Source organism: Phacochoerus africanus, chromosome 4, assembly GCF_016906955.1.
Source record: "Phacochoerus africanus isolate WHEZ1 chromosome 4, ROS_Pafr_v1, whole genome shotgun sequence".
NCBI lineage: Eukaryota > Metazoa > Chordata > Mammalia > Artiodactyla > Suidae > Phacochoerus > Phacochoerus africanus.
Window position 1 is genome coordinate 143490252 of NC_062547.1, and position 20356 is coordinate 143510607.

At 56.1% G+C, this 20356-nt stretch overlaps 1 protein-coding gene across 5 annotated transcripts; it reads left to right on the top strand.

The window, feature by feature from the left end:
• The first annotated feature begins 213 nt into the window (after positions 1–213).
• DELE1 (DAP3 binding cell death enhancer 1) lies at positions 214–20166 on the top strand. Of its 5 annotated transcripts, XM_047778912.1 has the most exons (14): positions 214–365; positions 1034–1148; positions 1243–1366; positions 3789–3936; positions 4969–5130; positions 5406–5494; positions 5581–5677; positions 9036–9178; positions 10602–10760; positions 10854–10946; positions 13814–13973; positions 14459–14692; positions 16482–16615; positions 18417–20166. In XM_047778912.1, the coding sequence occupies exons 1-12, from the start codon at positions 335–337 to the stop codon at positions 14689–14691; spliced, it is 1554 nt and encodes a 517-aa protein (XP_047634868.1). In that variant the 5' UTR covers positions 214–334; the 3' UTR covers position 14692; positions 16482–16615; positions 18417–20166. The 5 variants fall into 5 exon arrangements, with proteins under 5 accessions (XP_047634868.1, XP_047634865.1, XP_047634866.1 ...); XM_047778909.1 differs by lacking the exons at positions 16482–16615; positions 18417–20166 and adding an exon at positions 14801–15986; XM_047778910.1 differs by lacking the exons at positions 16482–16615; positions 18417–20166 and adding an exon at positions 14829–15986.
• Positions 20167–20356: the final 190 nt, after the last annotated feature.

Here is a 20356-nt window from a genome sequence, read left to right on the forward strand (position 1 = left end):
TCAGCTTCGCCACTTGCGACCCCCCCCCCCCCGCCTCGGCGCGACCCCCTCATCCCTGTGCGGGCAGCACAGGCCACCGCTTCCACGGGAGACGGGACCCACACCCCCGTGACCTTGTCACAGTTCACCTCCCCGCGAACCCGAACTACGCCCACACCCCCACTTCCTTTCGCGGGGCTCGGCTCTTCCGGCCGCGCTGCCTTCTAATTGGCTGGCGGTGAGCTTCCTCGGGGACTCGGCCACTCGGAGGGCGCCACGGCGGCCGCTCTAGCCGCCGTCCCCTGGCTCGGCCTCGCTCTCTCGGCCGCCAGCTCTCTATGGTACTGGCGACGACATGTGGCGGCTCCCGGGACTCCTCGGTCGAGGTAAGAGCAACGGGAGCCGCGGGTCCTGCGGCCGCTGGAGCCTTGGAACCGAGGAGGGGGCGGGCCTGAGGCCGGGGCCGAAGCAGTAGTAGGCGGGGTCAGGGCGGAGGAGAGGCGGGGGCGTAAGGGCGGGGCTACAGTGGAGGCTGGGGGTGGGCGTGGCTAGTGGGAAGGGGTGGGGCTTCGAGCCAATGAAATGGGTGGGGCGATTGGAAGGGGGAGGGGTCAAGTTGCGCGAGAGGGTCGGCAGAGTCCCTGAAAGATGGATAGAAGCCAATGGCAGGGGTGGAGCCAATGAAAAGAGGCAAGGTTTACAGATAAAGGGCTCCGAACACTGAGCGAGAGTTGTGTACAAGTGTCTGGTGGTTTTTGAACAGTGGTTGTCGGCCCTAGGAGGGCATCCGAATCCCCTGGGGAACTTTTTCAAAACGTTAATGCTCCTCTCTGAAGGATCCTGGCTCATTGGTGCTGGGGTGGCACGCAGGAATCTGTGCCAGGCAAACGATTCCCCCGTGTATATCCGTGTTTAAGAACCTCTGCAGAAGCTGGTGCCAGTGATTCCTGGGTTCCTGGGGTAGGGCCCTGTCCAGGATTGGAGGGAAGATGGGCGGGGCTGCCCGAGCCTCAGTCCCATTCCCCTTAAAGTGACTGATCCTTGCTCTGCACAGCTCTGCCACGTCTACTGGGACCTGGCTTCCGTGGGGTGACCCCCAAGTCCACCAGCCCAGATGGGACTCAGGCTACCTCCTCCAACCTGCTGGTCCCTGTGCCCGGCTATGACAGGTAAGATACTGCTATTCTGTCACCCATGTGCTCCCCTGACCTCCCTCTGCCCCACCTTGGGACAGAACTTGATGGCCCCTTTTTCATCGTCTAGGTCCGGCAGCCATGGCCCAGGCCCAGGCCCAAGCAGGGGCCCGAGGTCCCATGGATGGAAGGATGCCTTCTGGTGGATGTCCGCTCGTGTCTGCCCAAGTGCTTTGTGGGATGCCATATCATGGGTGAGACTTCTCCAGTCCTGTCCTTGACTTTCAGTGTGGATGAGAATGATCCTGCACGGAAGTATAGCCGAGGAGCAAGAGCTAGGGCACCACTGTGCCTGCCTGCAAGTAATCCCTGGCACTGGAGTGTATCTGGAGAGAGACTGCTGCCCCCCTTCCCCTGCTCCTCATGTATTTATTCCTCCTTTCATTCAGTAAACATTTATCGCTTTCTCGGAGCCAGGCATTTTTGGCTAGGCACTAGGGACACAGCAGGAAACAAGGCAGGTATGATTCTTGCCTTCAGGAAGCTTACACTTAAGTAATACTAAAGAGCTAACATCTGGAGTTCTTGTCATGGCTCAGCGGAAACAAATCTGATTAGTATTCAGGAGGACACAGGTTCAATTCCTGGCCTCACTCAGTGGGTTAAGGATCCGGTGTTGCCATGAGCTGTGGTGCAGAGGGCAGATGTGGCTTGGATCTGGTGTTGCCGTGGCTGTGGTGTAGGCTGGCAGCTACAGCTCTGATTTGTCCCCTAGCTTGGGAACCTCCATATGCCTCGGGTTCTGCCCTAAAAAGACAAAAAAACCCAAAAACAAACAAACAAAAAAAGCTAACATCTAATGTATTAGTGTATTCTGCCTTTTTTTTTGTCTTTTTGCCTTTTCTAGGGCCACTGCTACGGCATATGGAGGTTCCCAGGCTAGGGGTCCAATCAGAGCTATAGCTGCCGGCCTATGCCAGAGCCACAGCAACGCGGGATCCGAGCCGCATCTGTAACCTACACCACAGCTCACGGCAACGTCAGATCCTTAACCCAGTTAGCAAGGCCAGGGATCGAACCCGCAACTTCATGGTTCCTAGCCGGATTCGTTAACCACTGAGCCACGACGGGAACTCCTATTCTGTCTTATTTTATTTAACTCTTGAAAAACTTTGCAAAGGAAATATAATCTCCATTTTATAGATGAGGGAACTCAGGCTCTGAAACTTTAGGTAGCCCTCTTAAGGTCACACAGCTCTGACTAAGTAGAGGAAGCGGATTGTACTCTGGAGCTCATGCTTGCAGCTACTGTGCTCTACAGGTTGGTTGCTAAACCTAGTAATGGCTTGTAAAAGCACTTACTACACAGATCCTGGCCGCATAATATTGCTCGATAAATACTTGTTGAACCTGATCTATAAAGTCGGCTGCTTGGTGGCTCGCAGGTCTAACAGGGCAGCCTCTTAGCTTTCCAGATTCTGCCTATGAGGGCTTCTAAAAATGAAGTTAACACATCACTCTCATGACCGTCACTTCCCACCCCTCCCACTTTCATGCTCTGTACTTTGGGCAAGTGACTTGACCTCTCGGAGCCTCAGCTGTATCTGTAACATGATGTCTTCAGCAGAGCTGAACCTGGAGTGTCTCCAGGCCAGGAGCGCTTCTCTCTGGGGAGCCGTGGCCTGGGGGCACAATACACCCTGGAGAGGGGAGTGTCCTCCCATTTTATCAAAGATCCGAACCCCAGTGCGATCCTGTGATGAGTCTTTTTAGAAACTGGGTCTGGATGTTGACATTGCTGGGCCCTTCTCTTCCTTCTGGGCTCAGCTCACACATCACTTTTACAGAGAGCCTTTCCCCGGCTCCCTGTCATGTCAGGCTTCCCTCTTAGGACCTGTGTCAACCCTTGGTTCGTTTCTTTAGTGGCATTTAGCATAATCTGTAGGGATTATATTTATTTCTCTTTGTGCTTAGATTTTTGCCTTTCTTCCTCAATGAAGATACAAACTCCATGAGGGCAGAGACTGGGCCTCTCTTGTTTAACTCTGTGTGTGGTGCCTGTTAGCCACACACAAGTATTTGGGTGTCCCCCTTCTGTGACAGGGAAAACAAGCCGTCACTGGGCTAGGAGCTGGCTTAGGTCTTGCGCAGACCTGCTGGGGAAGAGACACCCACAGTGAGCCGTGCCTGCGAGGGTGTGGGGTGGGGGGCTTGGTCGGGGTGGGGGCGGTGGGCGAGGCTGGAGAAGGAGTGAGCCTGATGGGGAAGCCTGGCCTGACTGCCTCTGTGGCCAAGCCCACACGTAGGCCTTGTCTTTTGCCTGCTTGGACTTTGATTAGTCAGTCACCTGCCTGTGTGTTTGTTCAGCACGTGTTCGTTGGTGTCAGTGCTGTGTCTTAGTGTTCTCCTCGGCTCCAGGGTTGCGTGGGTGAGCGAAAGAGACCCGGTTCCTGCCCTCGCGGTGCTTATAGGCATCAGGACAGACAGACCTTGATGAACAGCTGTAGAGATGACTGTACCCGTGCCCGTGCGTGCGATCAGGGCTCTGCGGGGGAGGTTTGGGCACTGCGGGCGCATGTAGCAGGGCCGCGGCTGCAGCAGGAGTCAGGCAGTGGTGTTTGAGCCGAGGGAGCTGACCGGCCGAGAGCTCTGTCCCTGACATGCTGTCTTTCCCAGGGCACCCTGGCGGTGCTGGCCCTGCAGCTGGCAAGGCAGATCCACTTCCAGGTGTCCTTGCCAACAGGACCTCGGCGAGCGGAGCACTGCTGTTGGCGCCGCCCCCTGGACCGTTTCCTCTCATCTCCCCTGTGGCATCCGCCCTCCTGTGAGTTCTCAGTCCGGGGACAGGCGGGCTGGGCTGGGAGTTTCTCCGGGCCAGGAAGCATCTCTGGACACACCTCAGGAAAAGAGCCATCAGCAGCTCCTTGCCTTTCCTCTGTGCAGTCAGAGGATGGAACGGGGCGGGGGGGGGTAGTTGGGGGGGGGTTCTGCCTGCCTGGGGTGTGGGCCGTGCCCACCCTCCAGGGTCCCCCCCTGGGCTCCCCTCGCCTTCCGTGGGGGGAGCCCCACGGGGGTCCCGGCTGTTTTAGATCCTACATGTGGCTCCCTGCCTGCCCCCCAGCCAGTTTGGTCCTTCTCCACTCAGTCAGTCTTCAGCAGGCGAGTCTTGATTGAAGCGCTCTCCTGTGGGTGTGCAGAGCCGCTGCAGCGGAGTGCTTAAGGCTCTGGAGTCACGTTGCCAGGTTTCAAGCCCAGAACTTCTTTTTTTTTTTCTGTCTTCTTTTTTAGGGCCACACCCACAGCATATGGTGGTTCCCAGGCTAGGGGATGAATCAGAGCTGAAGCCGCCGGCCTACACCACAGTCACAGCAACGCCAGATCCGAGCTGTGCCTGCAACCTACACCACAGCTTATGGCAATGCCGGATCCTTAACCCACTGAGCAAGGCCAGGGATCGAACCTGCGTCCTCAGGGACGCTAGTCAGATTCGTTTCTGCTGAGCCACGATGGGAACTCCATCCTGCCCTTATTATTATAATTATAATTGGCATCACCATCAAATGCATGCTCGATGCCGGGGCTAGAACAGCGGAAAAGGTAGCTGCCGCCCCTCCACGGGAAGAATTCCAGCAGAGGAGCGACTTATGCTCGAGGTGGGGCATCAGCACAAAGATGGGCCCCTCTCCCCCATGCAGAGGGAGGGCAGGCAGCCCGGGGAGTGGAGGAGGCCGGTGAAGGTCAAGTCACAGGAGTTTCCAGATTCTTCCTTTTGTCCCCCAACCTCACGGAGGACTGTCAGCTGAGCAGGCTGCACGGATCCCCTTCTGACATGACCGCTGTCACTGGCCCTTTACAGCCCTGCGGACACACATCCTGCCCAGCCCTGATGGCCCGGCTCCTGGGCACCCTGGCCACAGGGAGCTCAGGCTGGGCCAGGACGAGCCCTCCGCTCAGCCCGAGAGCCTCTCTTCGCCCAGCTCCTTGAGAGCCGCTGGTCCCCACGGTCCCTCTGAGGAAGGTAGGGCCCCGCCTCTAAAGTCAGCGGGAGGTGGGGGCAGGGCGGGGTAAGGGTGGGGACCCGAGCTGCTGGGCATTTGTTGCTGCTCATGGCCCGTTGACACAAGGGAACTGGCCTTCTTGTGGGCCCCTGTGCTTCCTGGGGCCATTTGGAATTATTTTGGCTGCTGGCAGTGGTGCTGGGCAAAGGGGCCGGGTAGCCTGGGAGCGTGGGGGACGGGGGGCATACGGCCCTCCTCTTCTGCCCTGGCTGGGAGTTGGCCCTTTCCTGTGCAGATCCCAGTGACATCGGCTTCCTGCCCGCCAGCAGTAGCTCCAAGTCCAGGGCGAAGCCATCCCAAGCTCAGCCCACTGGCGAAAAGCAGGTATTGTCCAGATTCGGCCACCGCGGTCCCCGTGACGGCAACCCCTGTGACCTGTCCCATGATGAGTCTTTCTGCTTCTTCCCCAGGAACAAGCCAAATCCAGACCGCTTTCCCTGGAGGAGGCCGTGACTTCCATTCAGCAGCTCCTCCAGCTCAGCGTTTCCATCGCCTTCAACTTCCTGGGTAACCGGTGGCCCCCGCCTCCAGGGGGCGGGCGGGACCACGGAGAGGGTACGGGGCGGTCCAGCAGGGTCAGGGTAGGGAACAGTATCCACAAGAAAGAGTTTACTTTCTCCAGGCAGGTGGGGCAGATCTGGCGCCGTGGTGTCAGGGACAGATGGTTCTTAAAATGGGCCCCGTCTCCAGGTCTGGTTTGCCTCATATCCAGAATCGAGCGGCTGGAAGGGGAAGGGCGGGAAAATAAAGGACCACCCCTCCCCAACCTAGAGGACCCAGAAATCCCTCTCTAGAATGAAGGCTTGCAGCCATACCTAGTCCCAGGAGCCTGAGAAGGGGGGTCTTCAGCTGAACGACCACGTGCTTACCTAAAGATTTGGGAGAAAATAAACCTAGGACACCGTGAGTTTTTTGCCCCACGCAGGCAAGAACAGCTCCTGAGGTTGGGGGAGGCCCCCCGTGCGCCTCCTCACCCACCTCCGGAGACTCCAGATCCGCCCCCGGCATCTGTCCCATTCCTCACAGTGACTTGGCTCCTTTCAGACCTTTTCATGCGGAGACCCAGACGCCCGGCAGCATCTCTTGGAGTCTCGTGGGCACGTGAGAGACTGGGGTTCATTCCGTGTAAATGTATTAAGCATCCCCCTTTCGCCAGGCCCTGTTTTAGGTGTCGAGGATTCAGTGATTCACAAGACAAGGGCCTCACTCTCGTGGAGCTGCCATTGAGTGGAGGAAAAGAAAAACAAGACATTGGCAAACAGCTAAAAAGAGAATTTCAGATGGTGATCAGTGTTAGGGAGAATATTAAAAGAGAGGTGTGTTAGTGACGTGGGCAAGGAGCAGCTTTGATTTGGAAGGCCTCCCAGGTGGGAAGATCCTTAGGCTGACTGACGAAAACAAGCCAGTCCTGTTTCCATCGAGAGAAAGCGTTCCAGGCAGAGGGAACAGCATGTGCAAAGGTCCTGAGGCAGGGCTGAGTTTTGTTTATTAAAGGAAGAAAAAAAAGGGTGATCATGGCCAGAATTTAGCCACCACCCGATGAGTAGCAGGAGATGAAAGCAGAGAAGCAGGCAGGGGCCAGATCAGATGAGGCCTTTGAGCCCCAGTGCCGTGTGCATCTTGTATGTGAGACAGGAAGCCCTTGGAGAGTTTTATGCTGGAGCAGGAAGCAGCATGGTCACGTGATCTGATAGACTTTCTCAAAGGTCTCTCTGGCTGCTGCGTCGGCAGACGTGGGTTATAGGGATGCTAGAGAGGGGAAGCCGGGCCTGGACTGGAGTAGTGACCGAGGGCGAAGCAAAGCGTGATGGCCACTTGATCGCCGTTCAAGGCAGAGCAGTTGGATCAGGAAGCCAGTGTGGGAAATGGGGACAGGGTGAGATGAGACCCTTTGCCCTCAAGACTTCTCCTCAAGGACAGGAGTTCCCATCGTGACTCAGTGGTTAACGAAGCCAACTAGGAACCATGCGGTTATGGGTTCGATCCCTGGCCTCGATCGGTGGGTTAAGGATCCAGCGTTGCTGTGAACTGTGGTGTAGGTTGCAGACACGGCTTGGATCTGGCGTTGCTGTGGCTGTGGTGTAGGCCAGCGGCTAAAGCTCCAATCGGACCCCTGGCCTGGGAACCTCCACATGCCATGGGTGCGGCCCTAAAAAGACAAAGAGAAAAAAAGAAGAAAAAAGACTTGTCCTGAAGGACAGGGGGCTCTGCACACCCTCTGCAACAAGTCTTCCGGCAGCCGGAAGGTGACTCCTTCGCTGCTGGCTGAATGGAACCTGGCTTCCACCTCATTAGCTTTTTGTGCTTTTGATGGGCAGACAGTCTCTTGTGAGAATTTTCTTGCCCGTTCCTTGCTTCGTGTACGTATTCATTTATTCAGCAGGTGCTAAGCACTGTGGCAGAACACAAAGGGAGCACCAGCCATCATCAGAGTTTGCATTTGTATGGAGCCTTCGCCCTTTGCAACGTTCTTTCTTCTGCCCTCTTTTCCTGCTTCTGCCTCCAGGATTTTACAGTCTAATTGAGGAGACGAGGCTTGTCCTCTTGCAGCAGTTTAGTTTCTAGAAAAAAGGCTTGTATGTGTAGGAAGCGCCAAAAGAGCGTGCCATGCCTGAGTGTGGTCTGAAGCTTCTAGAGCGGAAACAGGATGGGACGGTCTGATGGAGGAGGCAGAAAAAGATGTCCCGGGTAGGAGAGGCAGCTTGAGCCAAGGCTTAGAGTTGAGTTGGCTGTGCCTGGCCTCTACCCTCTTCTCCTTTTTGTTTGGATGATAAAAGAACATGGGCAGCGTTCCCTTCGTGGCTCAGGGGTTAACAAACCCGACTAGGATGCACGAGGATGCTAGTTTGACCCCTGGCCTTGCTCAGTGGGTTAAGGATCTGGTGTTGCTGTGGCTGTGGCGTAGGCCGGCAGCTGTAGCTCCATTAGACTCCTAGCCTGGGAACTTCCATGCGCCTCTGGTGTGGCCCAGAGAAACAAACAAAAAAGAACATGGGCTGAGGAGCTAGGCATACCTGAGCTCAGGCCTGGGCTCTCTCATGTTATCTCTCAGTTTCCTCAGAAAGCAAGTTTAATGGAGTTCGTGTCGTGACTCAGTGGTTAACGAACCCGACTAGGATCCATGAGGTTGTGGGGTCCATCCCTGGCCTCACTTGGTGGGTTAAGGATCCGGTGTTGCTGTGAGCTGTGGTGTAGGTCGCAGACGCAGCTTCATCTGGCATTGCTGTGGCTGTGGGGTAGGCTGGCAGCTACAGTTCCGATTCAACCCCTAGCCTGGGAACCTCCATATGCTGCCAGTGTGGGCCTAAAAAGACCAAAAAAAAAAAAAAAAAGTATCAGCTATTACCAGTTACATTACGTGGGTTACAAGCAGCCTAAACCCATTCTGGCTAACCTAAGCACGAAAGGAATCTCTTGGGCTCTATTGACCTGCCAGGCCTCAGAAAGGACCGGACTCAGAGAGGCTCCAGGGCCCCTGGGGACAGTAACTGAGAGACACAGTGTCTTCAGAGCCCTGTCGTCAGAATAAACTCGCAGAGGCTGTTTTCTCTCCTGTGGCCACCAGATCAAAATTCAGATTCCTGCGAGAGGGTCTCATTGGTCGGGAAGAGCCCAGACACTTGATTGACAGCACTGGGGGGGGAGGGCTCTTCCCACAGGAGAAAGGGATGCTCTTACCTGGGGGAGGGTGGTGTGCACAGAGCAGAGCCCCTGGCGTCTGCGGAGACCAGGGGGCTAGAGGCTGGCGACACATGCAGAGCGCCCAGTACAAAAAAGAAAGGAAGGAGCTTGTGGGTATCTGACCAAGCATTGGGGGGGGGGGCTCCCAGAGAAAGCTGTGTTTCCGCCCTGTGCTTTCTTACAGGGACAGAGAACATGAGGAATGGGGACCACACGGCAGCCTTTTCTTACTTCCAGAAAGCAGCAGACCGCGGCTACAGCAAAGCTCAGTACAACGTGGGCTTGTGTCACGAGCATGGCAGGGGCACCCCCAGGGACCTCAGCAAGGTACCGTACCTTCTCCCTGCCTCTGGACTCATGGCCTGCACTCTGTGGCCCCCAGCGACCTCCAGAAGTCAGCAGTGGGCAGGGCTTGCAAAGTCCAGCTTTGCGCTCTCAGCCGGAAGGTGAAAAGAAGAAAGACGCCTCCAGCTTCTAGGCTTTTAGCCTCAAAACTCAGGGAGGCCAGGGACCTCGTCCTTCTTTGCAGCTGTCTCCTCATGACCTAAAATGTTACCCTGATGGATGGATAAATTAATTCTAAAAAGTGGGATGGAGAGTTCCTGCTCTGATGCAGTAGGTTAAGAATCTGACTTGAGGAGTTCCCACTGTGGCTCAGCGGAAACGAGTCTGACTAGCATCTGTGAGGACGCGGGTTCGATCCCTGGCCTCACTCTGGGTTAAGGATCCATGAGGATGCAGGTTTGATCCCTGGCCTTGCTCAGTGGGTTGAGGATCCAGCGTTGCCGTGAGCTGTGGTGTAGGTCACAGACAAGGCTTGGATCTGGCGTTGCTGTGGCACGGATAAATGCATGCATGTGTGTGTGTGTGTGTGTGTGTGTGTGTGTGTGTGTAGGGAGAAAGAGAGAGGGAGAGAGAACTACACTCACTATCTTGTAACTTATTTTTTCACTTAACGACCCGCCACGACTATCTTCGCCTGCAAAGAAATACCGATCGAACGCATCATTTTTAAGGCACACGTAGACCTTACTAACCAATTCTCCACTGAAGGAACTTGCAGTTGCTTCTCTTTTTTTTTTTTTTGTCACCATATACAATTCTAAGAAATACATTCGTATATGTAGCATCTTTGCATACTCATCCTACTTTTTTTTTTCTTCAATTTGATGGCTGTATCTGCAGCATATGGAAGTTCCCAGCCAGGGAGTGAATCTGAGCCACAGCTCCAGCTGTGACAACGCGGGATCCTTTAACCCACTGATTGGGGTTAAACCCAGGGATCGAACCCACACTTCTACAGTGACCCAAGATGCTGCAGTCAGGCTGTTTGTTTTTTTGTTTTTTGTCTTTTGTCTTTTTAGGGCTGCACCTGCGGCATATGGAGGTTCCCAGGCTAGGGGTCGAATCGGAGCTGTAGCCACCGGCCTACACCAGAGCCACAGCAACTCGGGATCCAAGCCTCGTCTGCAACCTACACCACAGCTCACGGCAAAGCCGGATCGTTAACCCACTGAGCAAGGGCAGGGATCGAACCCGCAACCTCAGGGTTCCTAGTCAGATTCGTTAACCACTGCGCCACAACGGGAACTCCCAGAATTTTCTTTCTATGTTTGGCTTCTCTGTATTTTCTGACTCCTCTCTAATGATGATGTATTATTTCATTAAAATAATGAAAAAACATTTTACTCCCCCCAGAAAGGCAGCTTACAGGGCTACCCATTGACTGGCATTTCTCCCTTTGCCCCAGGCAGCCCTCTATTACCAGCTGGCTGCCGGCCAGGGCCACAGCCTGGCTCAGTACCACTACGCCAGGTGCCTGCTGCAAGACCCAGGCTCCTCGTGGGACCCTGAGCGCCAGAGAGCAGTGTCTATGCTGAAGCGGGCTGCAGACTCCGGCTTGAGGGAGGTGAGTGCCGTTGCTGGGGTCTCTCCCAGGGCCCAGGGGCACGTGGGGCCTGGCAGTGACCACGATGCCTTTTTCCTGTCTCCTTGACCGCAGGCCCAAGCTTTCCTCGGGGTGCTTTTCACCAAGGAGCCATACCTGGACGAGCAGAGAGCTGTGAAGTACCTTTGGCTTGCCGCCAGCAATGGGGTACGGGGTGTCCAGTATCCAGGCATGTTGGGGTCACGTCTGATAAAGGAAGGAATTTTGGAGCTGGGATCCAGTTCTGCTGTGCTGAGGAGATGGCTGTTAGGAGCACTGGGCGGGCTTTAAGCCTTGACTCTTGCTGACCTACTGTGTGCCCGTCGGCAGGTCCAGTGGTGTGCTGGAGCTGGCTTGCACCAGGCTGCCTGCAAGGATTGTCATTAGTTTGGAATTCCCGTTGCGGCTCAGTGGTAATGAACCCCACGAGTATCCATGAGGATTGGGGATCCATCCCTGGCCTCGCTCAGTGGGTTAAGGATCAGGCATTGCCATGAGCTGTGGTGTAGGTCCCAGATGCGGCTGGGATCTGGGGTGGCTGTAGCAGTGGTGGAGGCCGGCAGGTACAGCTCTGATTCATCCCCTAGCCTGGGAACTTCCATATGCTGCGGGTGTGGCCCTAAAAAGCAAAAAAAAAAAAAAAAAAGGAATTGTTGTTGGCCTGACATCTGCTGAGGGAGGAGCATTTGCACCACAGACTTGCCGGATGCTGCCAGTGGAGGGCATTCCCTGGAGAGCTGGTAGTTAAAGCTGTACCTGCGTGCTCCTGGGCCGGTCACCTCTCGTCCTCCTCGTCTCTACGATCAGGATGAAAGTGCCTGCCTCACCTGCTGCCTCTTCACAGGGTATGATCGAAATCTGAGGTGGTGTGAAAGCACTTTGGAAAGGGTGCCCGGGCAAGGGGCACCATCACACGCGGCCCCGTCCAGGGAGGTCAGACGATGCGTGAGGTGAAGACAGAGCCGTGTGGAGGCTGGAGGGTGGAGGGTGTCTGGTTGGCCGTGAACTGGGCATTGGCATCCAGGTGGCATGGCCTAGACTTTGATCCACGGAGCATTCGTTCCGTGGGCAGTTTGTAAGGAACGCAAGGGAATGTGGTCTTTTGGGTTTGGGAAGTACTTCAACAGATACTTTTTTTTTTTTTTTTCGGCTTTTTAGGACCGCAGGTGCAGCGTCTGGAAGTTCTCAGGCTAGGAGTCAAATCAGAGCTACAGCTGCTGGCCACAGCAACTCAGGATCCGAGCTGCGTCTATGACCTACAGCACAGCTCATGGCAACGCCGGATCCTTAATCCACTGATCGAGGCCAGGGATGGAACCTGCATCCTCATGGGTACTAGTGGGGTTCATTTCCGCTGAGCCACGTTGGGAACTCTTAAACGTATCTTCAGTGTGAGAAATCTCAGAGCTTGATGTCACTGTGAATTACTGAAAAGGCATCTGTGGGTTTGCTGTATCCTCAGGCATCTCTGATCAGTACATAGACATGTACACACACACACACACACACACGTGCCACACCTGTGGCTTGTGCAAGTTCCCGGGCCAGGGCTTGAACCCACACTACAGTTGCAACCTGTGCCACAGTTGCAACCTGCACTACAGCAGCAACAATGCCAGATCTTTAACTCGCTGCACCGCACGGGAACTTGCAGAGCAGTGTGCTTTTTTGAGTTGTATCTTGAAGGACCGGGAGCCTTAGGTAAAGCCAGCAGTGGGTACCTACCCGAAGCTCCCTGCCTAGGGGGTAGTGCTTCTCTTCTTTTTCTGACCAATGCAGTGATGGCTTCACGGCACTTTTGGGCATCAGAGTACTTCTGTTTCACTCTGTGTGTCTGTCCCATCAAAAGAGAACCAATTTCACTAACCAGTTCCTGTCTCCTCTGCCTACCTTTCTGAGAAAGAGCCCCGAGCCTTCCTTGGGCAGACGGGCCTCGTGACCGTGTGCAGCACACGCCAGGGGGCACCCGCTGTGCACCCAGCTTGCCGGGAGGCGAGGTGCACAAAGGCTGTTGTCTGCTCCGTGCATAGCAGTGTGGGTGAGAGGGCCTTACAGATGTCCGCTTCCGTGTCCTAAGCCCGCCCGTGGCCACGAGTCCACCATATCACTGCATAGATTCTGGCCTGCGTGTTCCAGAAACTCTTTCCAGAAACTTGACTGTAGAAGGTGGAAGAGACATGGAACCATGGTTGGGAACCAACGTGGTGTTTTGTTTTTTTAAGTTGGGAGACTGAATAGGATGCAGGCATCTCCCTAACAGAGAGGGAGGGATTCATGATGCGGGCAGCTGAAGGTCTGAAGGTAATGACACTCCTCTCAGCACTTTCCGCATAGTCACGCATCTCGTCGTCATGACAGTGTGATGAGGTCGGGGCTATTTTTATGCCCACTTTACAGATGGGGAAACTGAGGCACAGAGACGTAGAATAACATGGCTGAGGTTCCACAGCTGGTGAGTGGTGGAGCCGGCAGCGGAAGCCAGGCGTCTGGCTGCGCACATTGGACTCCTCCTCCCTGCGCCTCTCCCAGGAGCCGCGTTCTCAGTGAGGGGAGCGAGGACCCAGAGCCAGAGGCCAAGGGATTAGCCTTTTCACCTTTCAAAGGAGAAACACCTTCTCTGTAGCATATACCTTGGGGCTGTCTGGGTGGAGATTCAGGAAGGCATTCAGGGCCTTTGCAAGCTAAGCCCCCCCCCCCCTTGCTCCTGGGTCTTTCGGGACTGTGTAGGAGCCTGGCCCCCGGGGCTCCCAGAGCCTGGCTGAGTGCTCCCTGCAGCCTTTGCTTCTGCACACTTTCAGCGCCATCTTCAGCAAGAGAAGCTTGCACACTCCTCTGGGGGGAGGGATCCCCGTCTCCTGGGCTCGGGCTTTTGCTCTTCCTAGTGGAGATCCTTGGTCCAGGGAGGGTCAGGGCTGGGCCTTGACCCTGCAGGCGTGAGGCACTGGGATACTCACTGCTGCGCCTTCCTCCTGCCTCAGCGTTTCCGATCTGTCCTGCACGCGTGCGCATCCGTGTGTCTGTCTGTCTCTCCTTAGGACTCCCAGAGCCGGTACCACCTGGGGATTTGCTATGAGAAGGGCCTTGGCGTGCAGAGGAACCTGGGAGAGGCCGTGAGATGTTACCAGCAGTCAGCAGCTCTGGGGAACGCACCTGCCCAGGAGAGGCTGCGGGCCCTCTTCTCCTCGGAGGCAGCAGGTACAGACAGAGGCGAAGCCAGCAGGTCCTCCCGGGGGCTCAGTACCCTGAGGCAGAGAAGGGGCTTGGCAGTGCCTTTGGTCTCTGTGTTATTTCTGGCTCCCCTGGGGGTCGGAGCACAGCTTTTGGAGTCAGACAGACCAAGCCTGAGCTTTAACCCCTGCTCTGCCCCTGAACTCGGACTTTGTGTCTTTACACCTCGTTTGTTCGCCTCTGAAAATTCATGGGAGTGTTAGGGTTAAATGAGATGACGGCGAGTGGCTTAAATGGTGGCTGCTCTGGCGACACATCCAGAGAGACACCATGCCCAGGCCGCCTCTGTGCCCTGACTTCCCGCCTAGGGCTCTGGGGGCGCTGCTCGCCCTGGCTCCCTCGGGCTGGCCCGGCTCAACAGTGCAGGGGAACCAGGGCCTTGAAGCCCTTGCTCCACAGCAGGAGCCCAGGATGCCAGCGCAAGTAAGAGCTGCTGTCACCTCTCCTCGCAGCCTCGAGACCCAGCGACCTGGCGGTTCGAGGAGTCAAGTCTTTCTCCAGCCCCTCCCTCTGCAGCCTCAACACCCTGCTGGCAGGAGCCTCGTGCCTGCCGCACGCCTCCAGCACAGGCAGCCTCGGCCTTCTCTGCAGAAGCGGGGGTCTCAGAGCCGGCCCCGCGGACCCCGCCTGGGCTGTCCCCCCACCGCCCTTGGAAAGGAGTCTCGTCAGACTGGGTTTTGGCTAAGGTAAGACAGGACACAGGCCCTGCTCCCTCACTGGTGCCGGCGCGGGGGCCGGGAGGAGGCGGGATGACAGCAACAGCGGGGCGGCTGCATCCCTTTGTGCGGTGGCAGTTCCGCGGGAGCTCAGCTTCTCCATCAGTGTCACACGCGTGGCCAGTGCATGACTCTGACCGTTTCCCCAGTGGAGCCTCACCGATGAGCAGCAGATGCGTTCACGGTCACGTCTTGTCTCTGCGTAAAAAGGATTTGTTCAGCGACCCGTGAAAACCTTGACCGAAAGGTCCAGAGACCCTGGCCCTCGACGCAGCCTTTGTCTGGGAGCAGCTCGCTTCCCTCCGTTTCCTCAGGCTTCAGCCGTGTCGTCTTCTGCCAGCATCTGATGGGTGTGCCCCCGTCACTCACAAGAGGACTCTAGGGCCTAGTCAGTATTGTTTATTTCAGTCGTTCTATGTTAACATATACGGTAAAAATGTGACTGCGCCTATTACAGTTACACAGATGCTGAAAACAGGGGGTCAGGTTAGTGAAAGGCCTCGTGACAGGGTATAAAGGGGAGCACGGATCCAGTTGTGAGGCGGCTCCACGAGCGGCCCAGGCGACACGGACGGGGTGGCTCCGGTTCATTCCCAGGGGATTCGCGATGGCCTCCACTCCCTTCCGACTCGGAGGGAAGGAGCTGGGAGCCTACAGCCCGATGCACCTGCCTGACTTGTTCAGACCTTCCGCCTGCCCTCTGCCCTCAGCAGGGAGCCTGTGCAGGGACCACAGCTCGAGTGGCAAAGAAGAGGCCAGTTACCCGCCCACCTTCCCGAAGAAGCTTGCGTACCTTGCCCGGCACAGTAGACGAAGGGCCGTACCTTGCGTGAAGAGCAGGTTCTGGTCCTGCCACCTCGAAGCGGGGCCGGCCTTGCTGCGCTGTTTCCTCCGCGGAGCCCGGGGGCAGGGGTGTCTGCCCCCCTCCCCTTGGGGCTGATGTGGGGCGTTTCACGGCCAAAGAACCTTGGTGCTCACGGAGGCCTGAGGAGGCAGTCATGGCCCTGGTTGCGTGGCTTTATGAGTCACCAGGCCGGGACAAGGAGCCCCGCGTCCTGACTCCTGCCCCAGGCTCTTTCGCAGAGTTCTCTCTGTGATTTTTAAGTGGACGCGCTATCATCATCCTGCCGGCGTGCCAGGTGAAGAGAGATTGAGCCCCTGGAGTCTTGGAGCAGGAGAGTGTGTGTTTTGAGATCCTCCTCTGTGAAAGGTGTGCCAGAAGTGGCTGAGAGTTTAATAAAACCGATACCGGCTGGTCTCATGACTCTTGCCCTTCCGTGTGTCGGGGAAGGCCGGGGAGACGGGCAGGGAAGGCTGAAAGCTGAGGCTCCATCCGCATCTCTAAAACTCTCCATTAACCAATTTAAAGGGTCTTAAAAGCTTCTCCAAGAGAGACACATAGAAAAAATGATTTCTGAGTCAACGCTAATGACTCCAATTACTGAATTTGTGCAGAGCCGTTGCCCGGCTTCTGGATGTTAGCCCAAGTTCAACAGCAGAGATGTGGTTGAGGGTGGGGGGTGGGAGAGACTGTGGGCCACCCCCCCAGACACTGCAAATGGGAACAAGCACCCAGCGCAGAGCAGGAGGATTTGAGGAGGGGAGTTACCTACGTTTCCCTCTCTGCTGCCACCCCCCCCCCCCACCCTCCGCCACCTCTAGTGGTCTCGCCACATTCCTCCCAGCATCTTCCTCTTGCTGCTGGAGCCCTAAGCTTCCCCCAGGTCCAGCTCCTCTCCTGCCCCTGCTCCCTTTCCAGGGCTGGCCTGCACCCTGGCCTCACCCCCACTGGTCCCTCCTGAGACTGCCTCCCACGGATGACTCCTTGGAAGCAGGGACTTTGTCTTTGGATCCCAGGATGCCCAGCACTGAGCACAAGGCCCTGTCATGCAGGTAAGGGCTCAATGCACATGCTGGATAAAGCTTGGGTTTTTTAACTACGTGGCATACTAACCTCTTTGCCAAAAAAAAAAAAAAAGGTTTTTGCAGTCAAATAAGTTTGGGAACCACTGCACAAGCCCTCCCCTTTTTATAGGTTCACGATGCGCATCAGCATATCCAAGGTTCCAAGAAGCCCTCTAGCCGAGAACTTGCTTAACCCCCTGCTCCCCTTGCAGCGCCAGGCGCGAACTGCTGATAAACCTTCCCGGGGCCCTCTGTGTGTAGATGTCACTTCCTGTCCTCCCGCGGAACCCCCCTCACCACCTTTTCCCTTCCTGCCGTCATCAGGCTTCTTTGATTATCAGCACCTCCGGCCACGCCTGGGCCAAAGGGACCCTTCAGACAGGACGCTGGGCCTCCTGTCCTGATGGCCACACGCGGCTCTCCTGTCCCCCCCACTCTCTCCGGGTGAAGGGCTGATCCAGTCTGGGGTGCCACATGGAGGGGCAGGATGTTTCGAGCTCTCCCTGTGGAGAGGGAGGCTGGGAGAGGCGTGAGATGTTGTCAGGGGCCAGAAATCCTCGGCTGTGCGGTCGCTGCAGTTTCCTTGGCAGAGCCCGAAGCGCCGTGCTTTTGCCATTAAAATTCCCTTGTTAATGACTCACTGTCGGTGCCCTGAAAGGATGACCCAGGGTTCCAGCCCTGATGCCCTTGGCAAGGAGCCCCTTGTGTGGGGCTTTGCTGCCTCGGTTCACTCGTCTGGAGCTGCTGTTTTCAGGGGTTCCTGGCACTGTCGGGGGGAAGGAGGCTGTGAGGGTCATTCTGTCATCAGTGCTGATTCAGTGCCGCACACTGAGTGAACGTGCGGTCAGCAGGACTCAGGGAATGAGTGATTCTGTGCCCTGTTCCCTCTCCACCCAGCGCCCGGCACCAGGCCGAGGCAGCACAGAGGAGGGGTTTTAAATATTGGTGAAGAAGTGATGCTGTATTCCCCTCCCCCAACTGCCATTCCCAGCGCTCCTCTGCCCCATAGGAATTGCTCGATAAAGACAAAAATATCTGTTGAATGAGAGTTTCTGATCAGGCCCCCCTACCCCGACCCCTCACCTCATGCCCAGTCTAGGTACACACTATGTGCCAGGCTGAGCCGGGGCTACAACGCCTCCCTGCCTCCTCCAGGCCTCTCATGTTGGGGATTTAGTTCTCTGCAGAGTCCCAAGGGTAGCAGTTGCCGTCTCACCCTTGTTTCGGTCAGAGGAGAGGTGGGGTGCGTAAGCTGCCAGCCGAAGCTGGGGGACAGACAAGGAGGCTGCCTGTCAGTCTCGGAACTGGCCCCAGGCTCCGAGTGAGCGCTGCGGGGCACCCCCGGTGCTGGAGGACGGCTGACTGTTGATAAAAAGTGTCCCTCTGCGCTTTCCACGTTAAGACGACATTTCACGGAGGGCTCGCTGGCTCGCCTGCCCCTTGTCTCCCTGGGGACAGAGCCCATCTTGGTGGAACCTATTTCAGGCATGTCCACAGTCTCAGCTCCGACATCTCGGCTGATGTCGAGAAGTTTCTATAACCCTCTTGTCCAGCACACTCCGTTCTGGCCCCACCCGCGCTGCCTCGCTCTCCGTGGGTCTCGCCCACTGCTGTTGGAGAGGGGCTGGATCAGCCTGGCAGAGAGCCTGCGAGGTGCGGCCAGAACATCCCCCCCCCAAGTACCTACGCCCCCACTCTGATGAAAGGTCGGTCACCTCGGAACAGGAACAGCTCTACCCACGAGTTGCGCAGGGGACAGAGGGTCACTGTGGTCCTTCGTCTTATGAAGGTCACAGACCCCTTTGAGAATCAGATGAAAGCAGTGACTCCTTCCGGTAGAAAAATGCGTGCTCCCAACCAACTTTGCATGCCATCCAGCAGGTTCGCAGCTCCTAAGTGCAACCAAGGACCCCAGGGTAAGAATACACCCTCGAGACCTTAAACAGGACATCGTCCTGAACGGCAGATGCAGATCCCAGCCCTGCCACAAGCCTGCCATGTGGCTCTGGGCCCGTCAGCCCTTTCTGTCCTAGTGTTGTCTGGGCTATAAAGTGTTCCTTGTGACTCAAATTGCTCATGTCTGTGGAGGTTTAGCTGCTGACTTGGAGCAGAGCTGCTTAATTTTTTATAGGTCACATGTTCCTTTGAAAATCTGATCGCTTCGTATCTCCTGCCTAGAAAAATGCCTGTACACAAAGTCCTGTCTGGTATCGGCAGGTCCGAGGACTACAGATTTAGCACCTTTGAGCTGCAGTGAGGCAGTGATCCAGGCGCCAGCCCTGGTTCCGGTTTCCTCGGGTCACCTCTTCTCCCCATCTCTCCTCGCCACTTCCCAACCTTAGCTGTGCACTGAAAGGCCACTGGCAATCGGGGGTCTCCTCCAGGGCTGTGGTGTTCAGACTTTGTTTTCACGTAACGGAACCTTTTTTTCTCTCTTCCCTGGAGCTCCAATATAGAGAAGAGGGAACCCTGTAGTCTTAATTTACCCCTTTATTCTTTTATGCAACAAGATTTCGCCCCGCCTGGGGCCAGGTACTTGGCTGGTCAGGTTGGGGGGTCTGCTGGCCTGGTCTTCCCCAGCTTCTGTCCTTGACTTGGGGAACCCAACGGCTTGCAAATCACAGATCTTGTAAAGAGGGTACGCGGCCCTGGGGTGAGACGCTCAGAGACCTGGAGACCCTGCTCCTGAAGCACTTGGGGAGGCTCCTTTTCCTCCTCTGTAACATGGATAATGGAATAAGGACGCCTCACGGCCTCCAGGGGTGGGAGGTTTCCATTACCCCAAGTTGGGAGGACAGCTGGCCCCTTTCTACGGGGAGCGAATGGGTACCGAGCGCCCAAAAAGGACAAAAGCAGAGGCACAGAGGGGGATTTTTACCCTCAGTGCCCAGGAGCGCGCCGCGTTATTGAGGAGCTGAATGACTGCTTGGAAATTTCCAGGAAAATGATAAGGCTGAGCCCTGGGGAAAAAGTTGCTGTGTTTTTCACTCCCTCCTCCCCTGGAAGGTTGGCTGCTGTCAGTGTCGATTTCGTAGACCCAGTTCCCACACTGTCCTCTAGGGCCTGAATTCTCTGCTGTGACAGAGGAAGATTTACCCACAAAGGGTGGGCTGGAAAGCTGCCTTCTGCAGCTGAAGGGCTGCTTGCCGGGAAGGACTGGACGCTGCAGAGGCCCTGCCTGCATCAGGTCCGATCCAGAATCCCTGTCACTCTGGAGACGGGCGGGCCTGTGTGGCTTTGCAAATGCCCTTTCCAACAGTGTTTCTTGAGGGCATCCCGGGCAAGTCTGCTGCTGGTGTAAGCTCACCTGGGGGGGGGGGTTTCCTTCGCTTTTCTGGGCCAGAGTGTGGTGTCAAGGTCAAAGGCATGGGTTTCTGTGTTGGGCAAGCCTGGGTCCAGTTCCTGACACTGCCTCTGCTCTCTGCTTGATCTTGGGCAGGACACGCAGCCTTTGCAAGCCTCATGGGGTTCATAACACTTCCCCACCTAGGGTTGTGAGGAAATTAAATTAAATCCTATTGTAAAGACTGGTACTTGGCTTGTGTTAATGCTCTATAAATAGTCACGCTTTTCTTAGCCCTAATTTTCCAGCTGAGAAGCCGATTATTTGATAATGGAGCAGCAGAGGACTGAGAGTCAAGGATACACATGTCCAGGAGTTCCTGCTGTGGCACAGTGGGCTAAGGATCCAACTGCAGCAGCTTTGGTTGCTGCAGAGGTGTGGCTGGA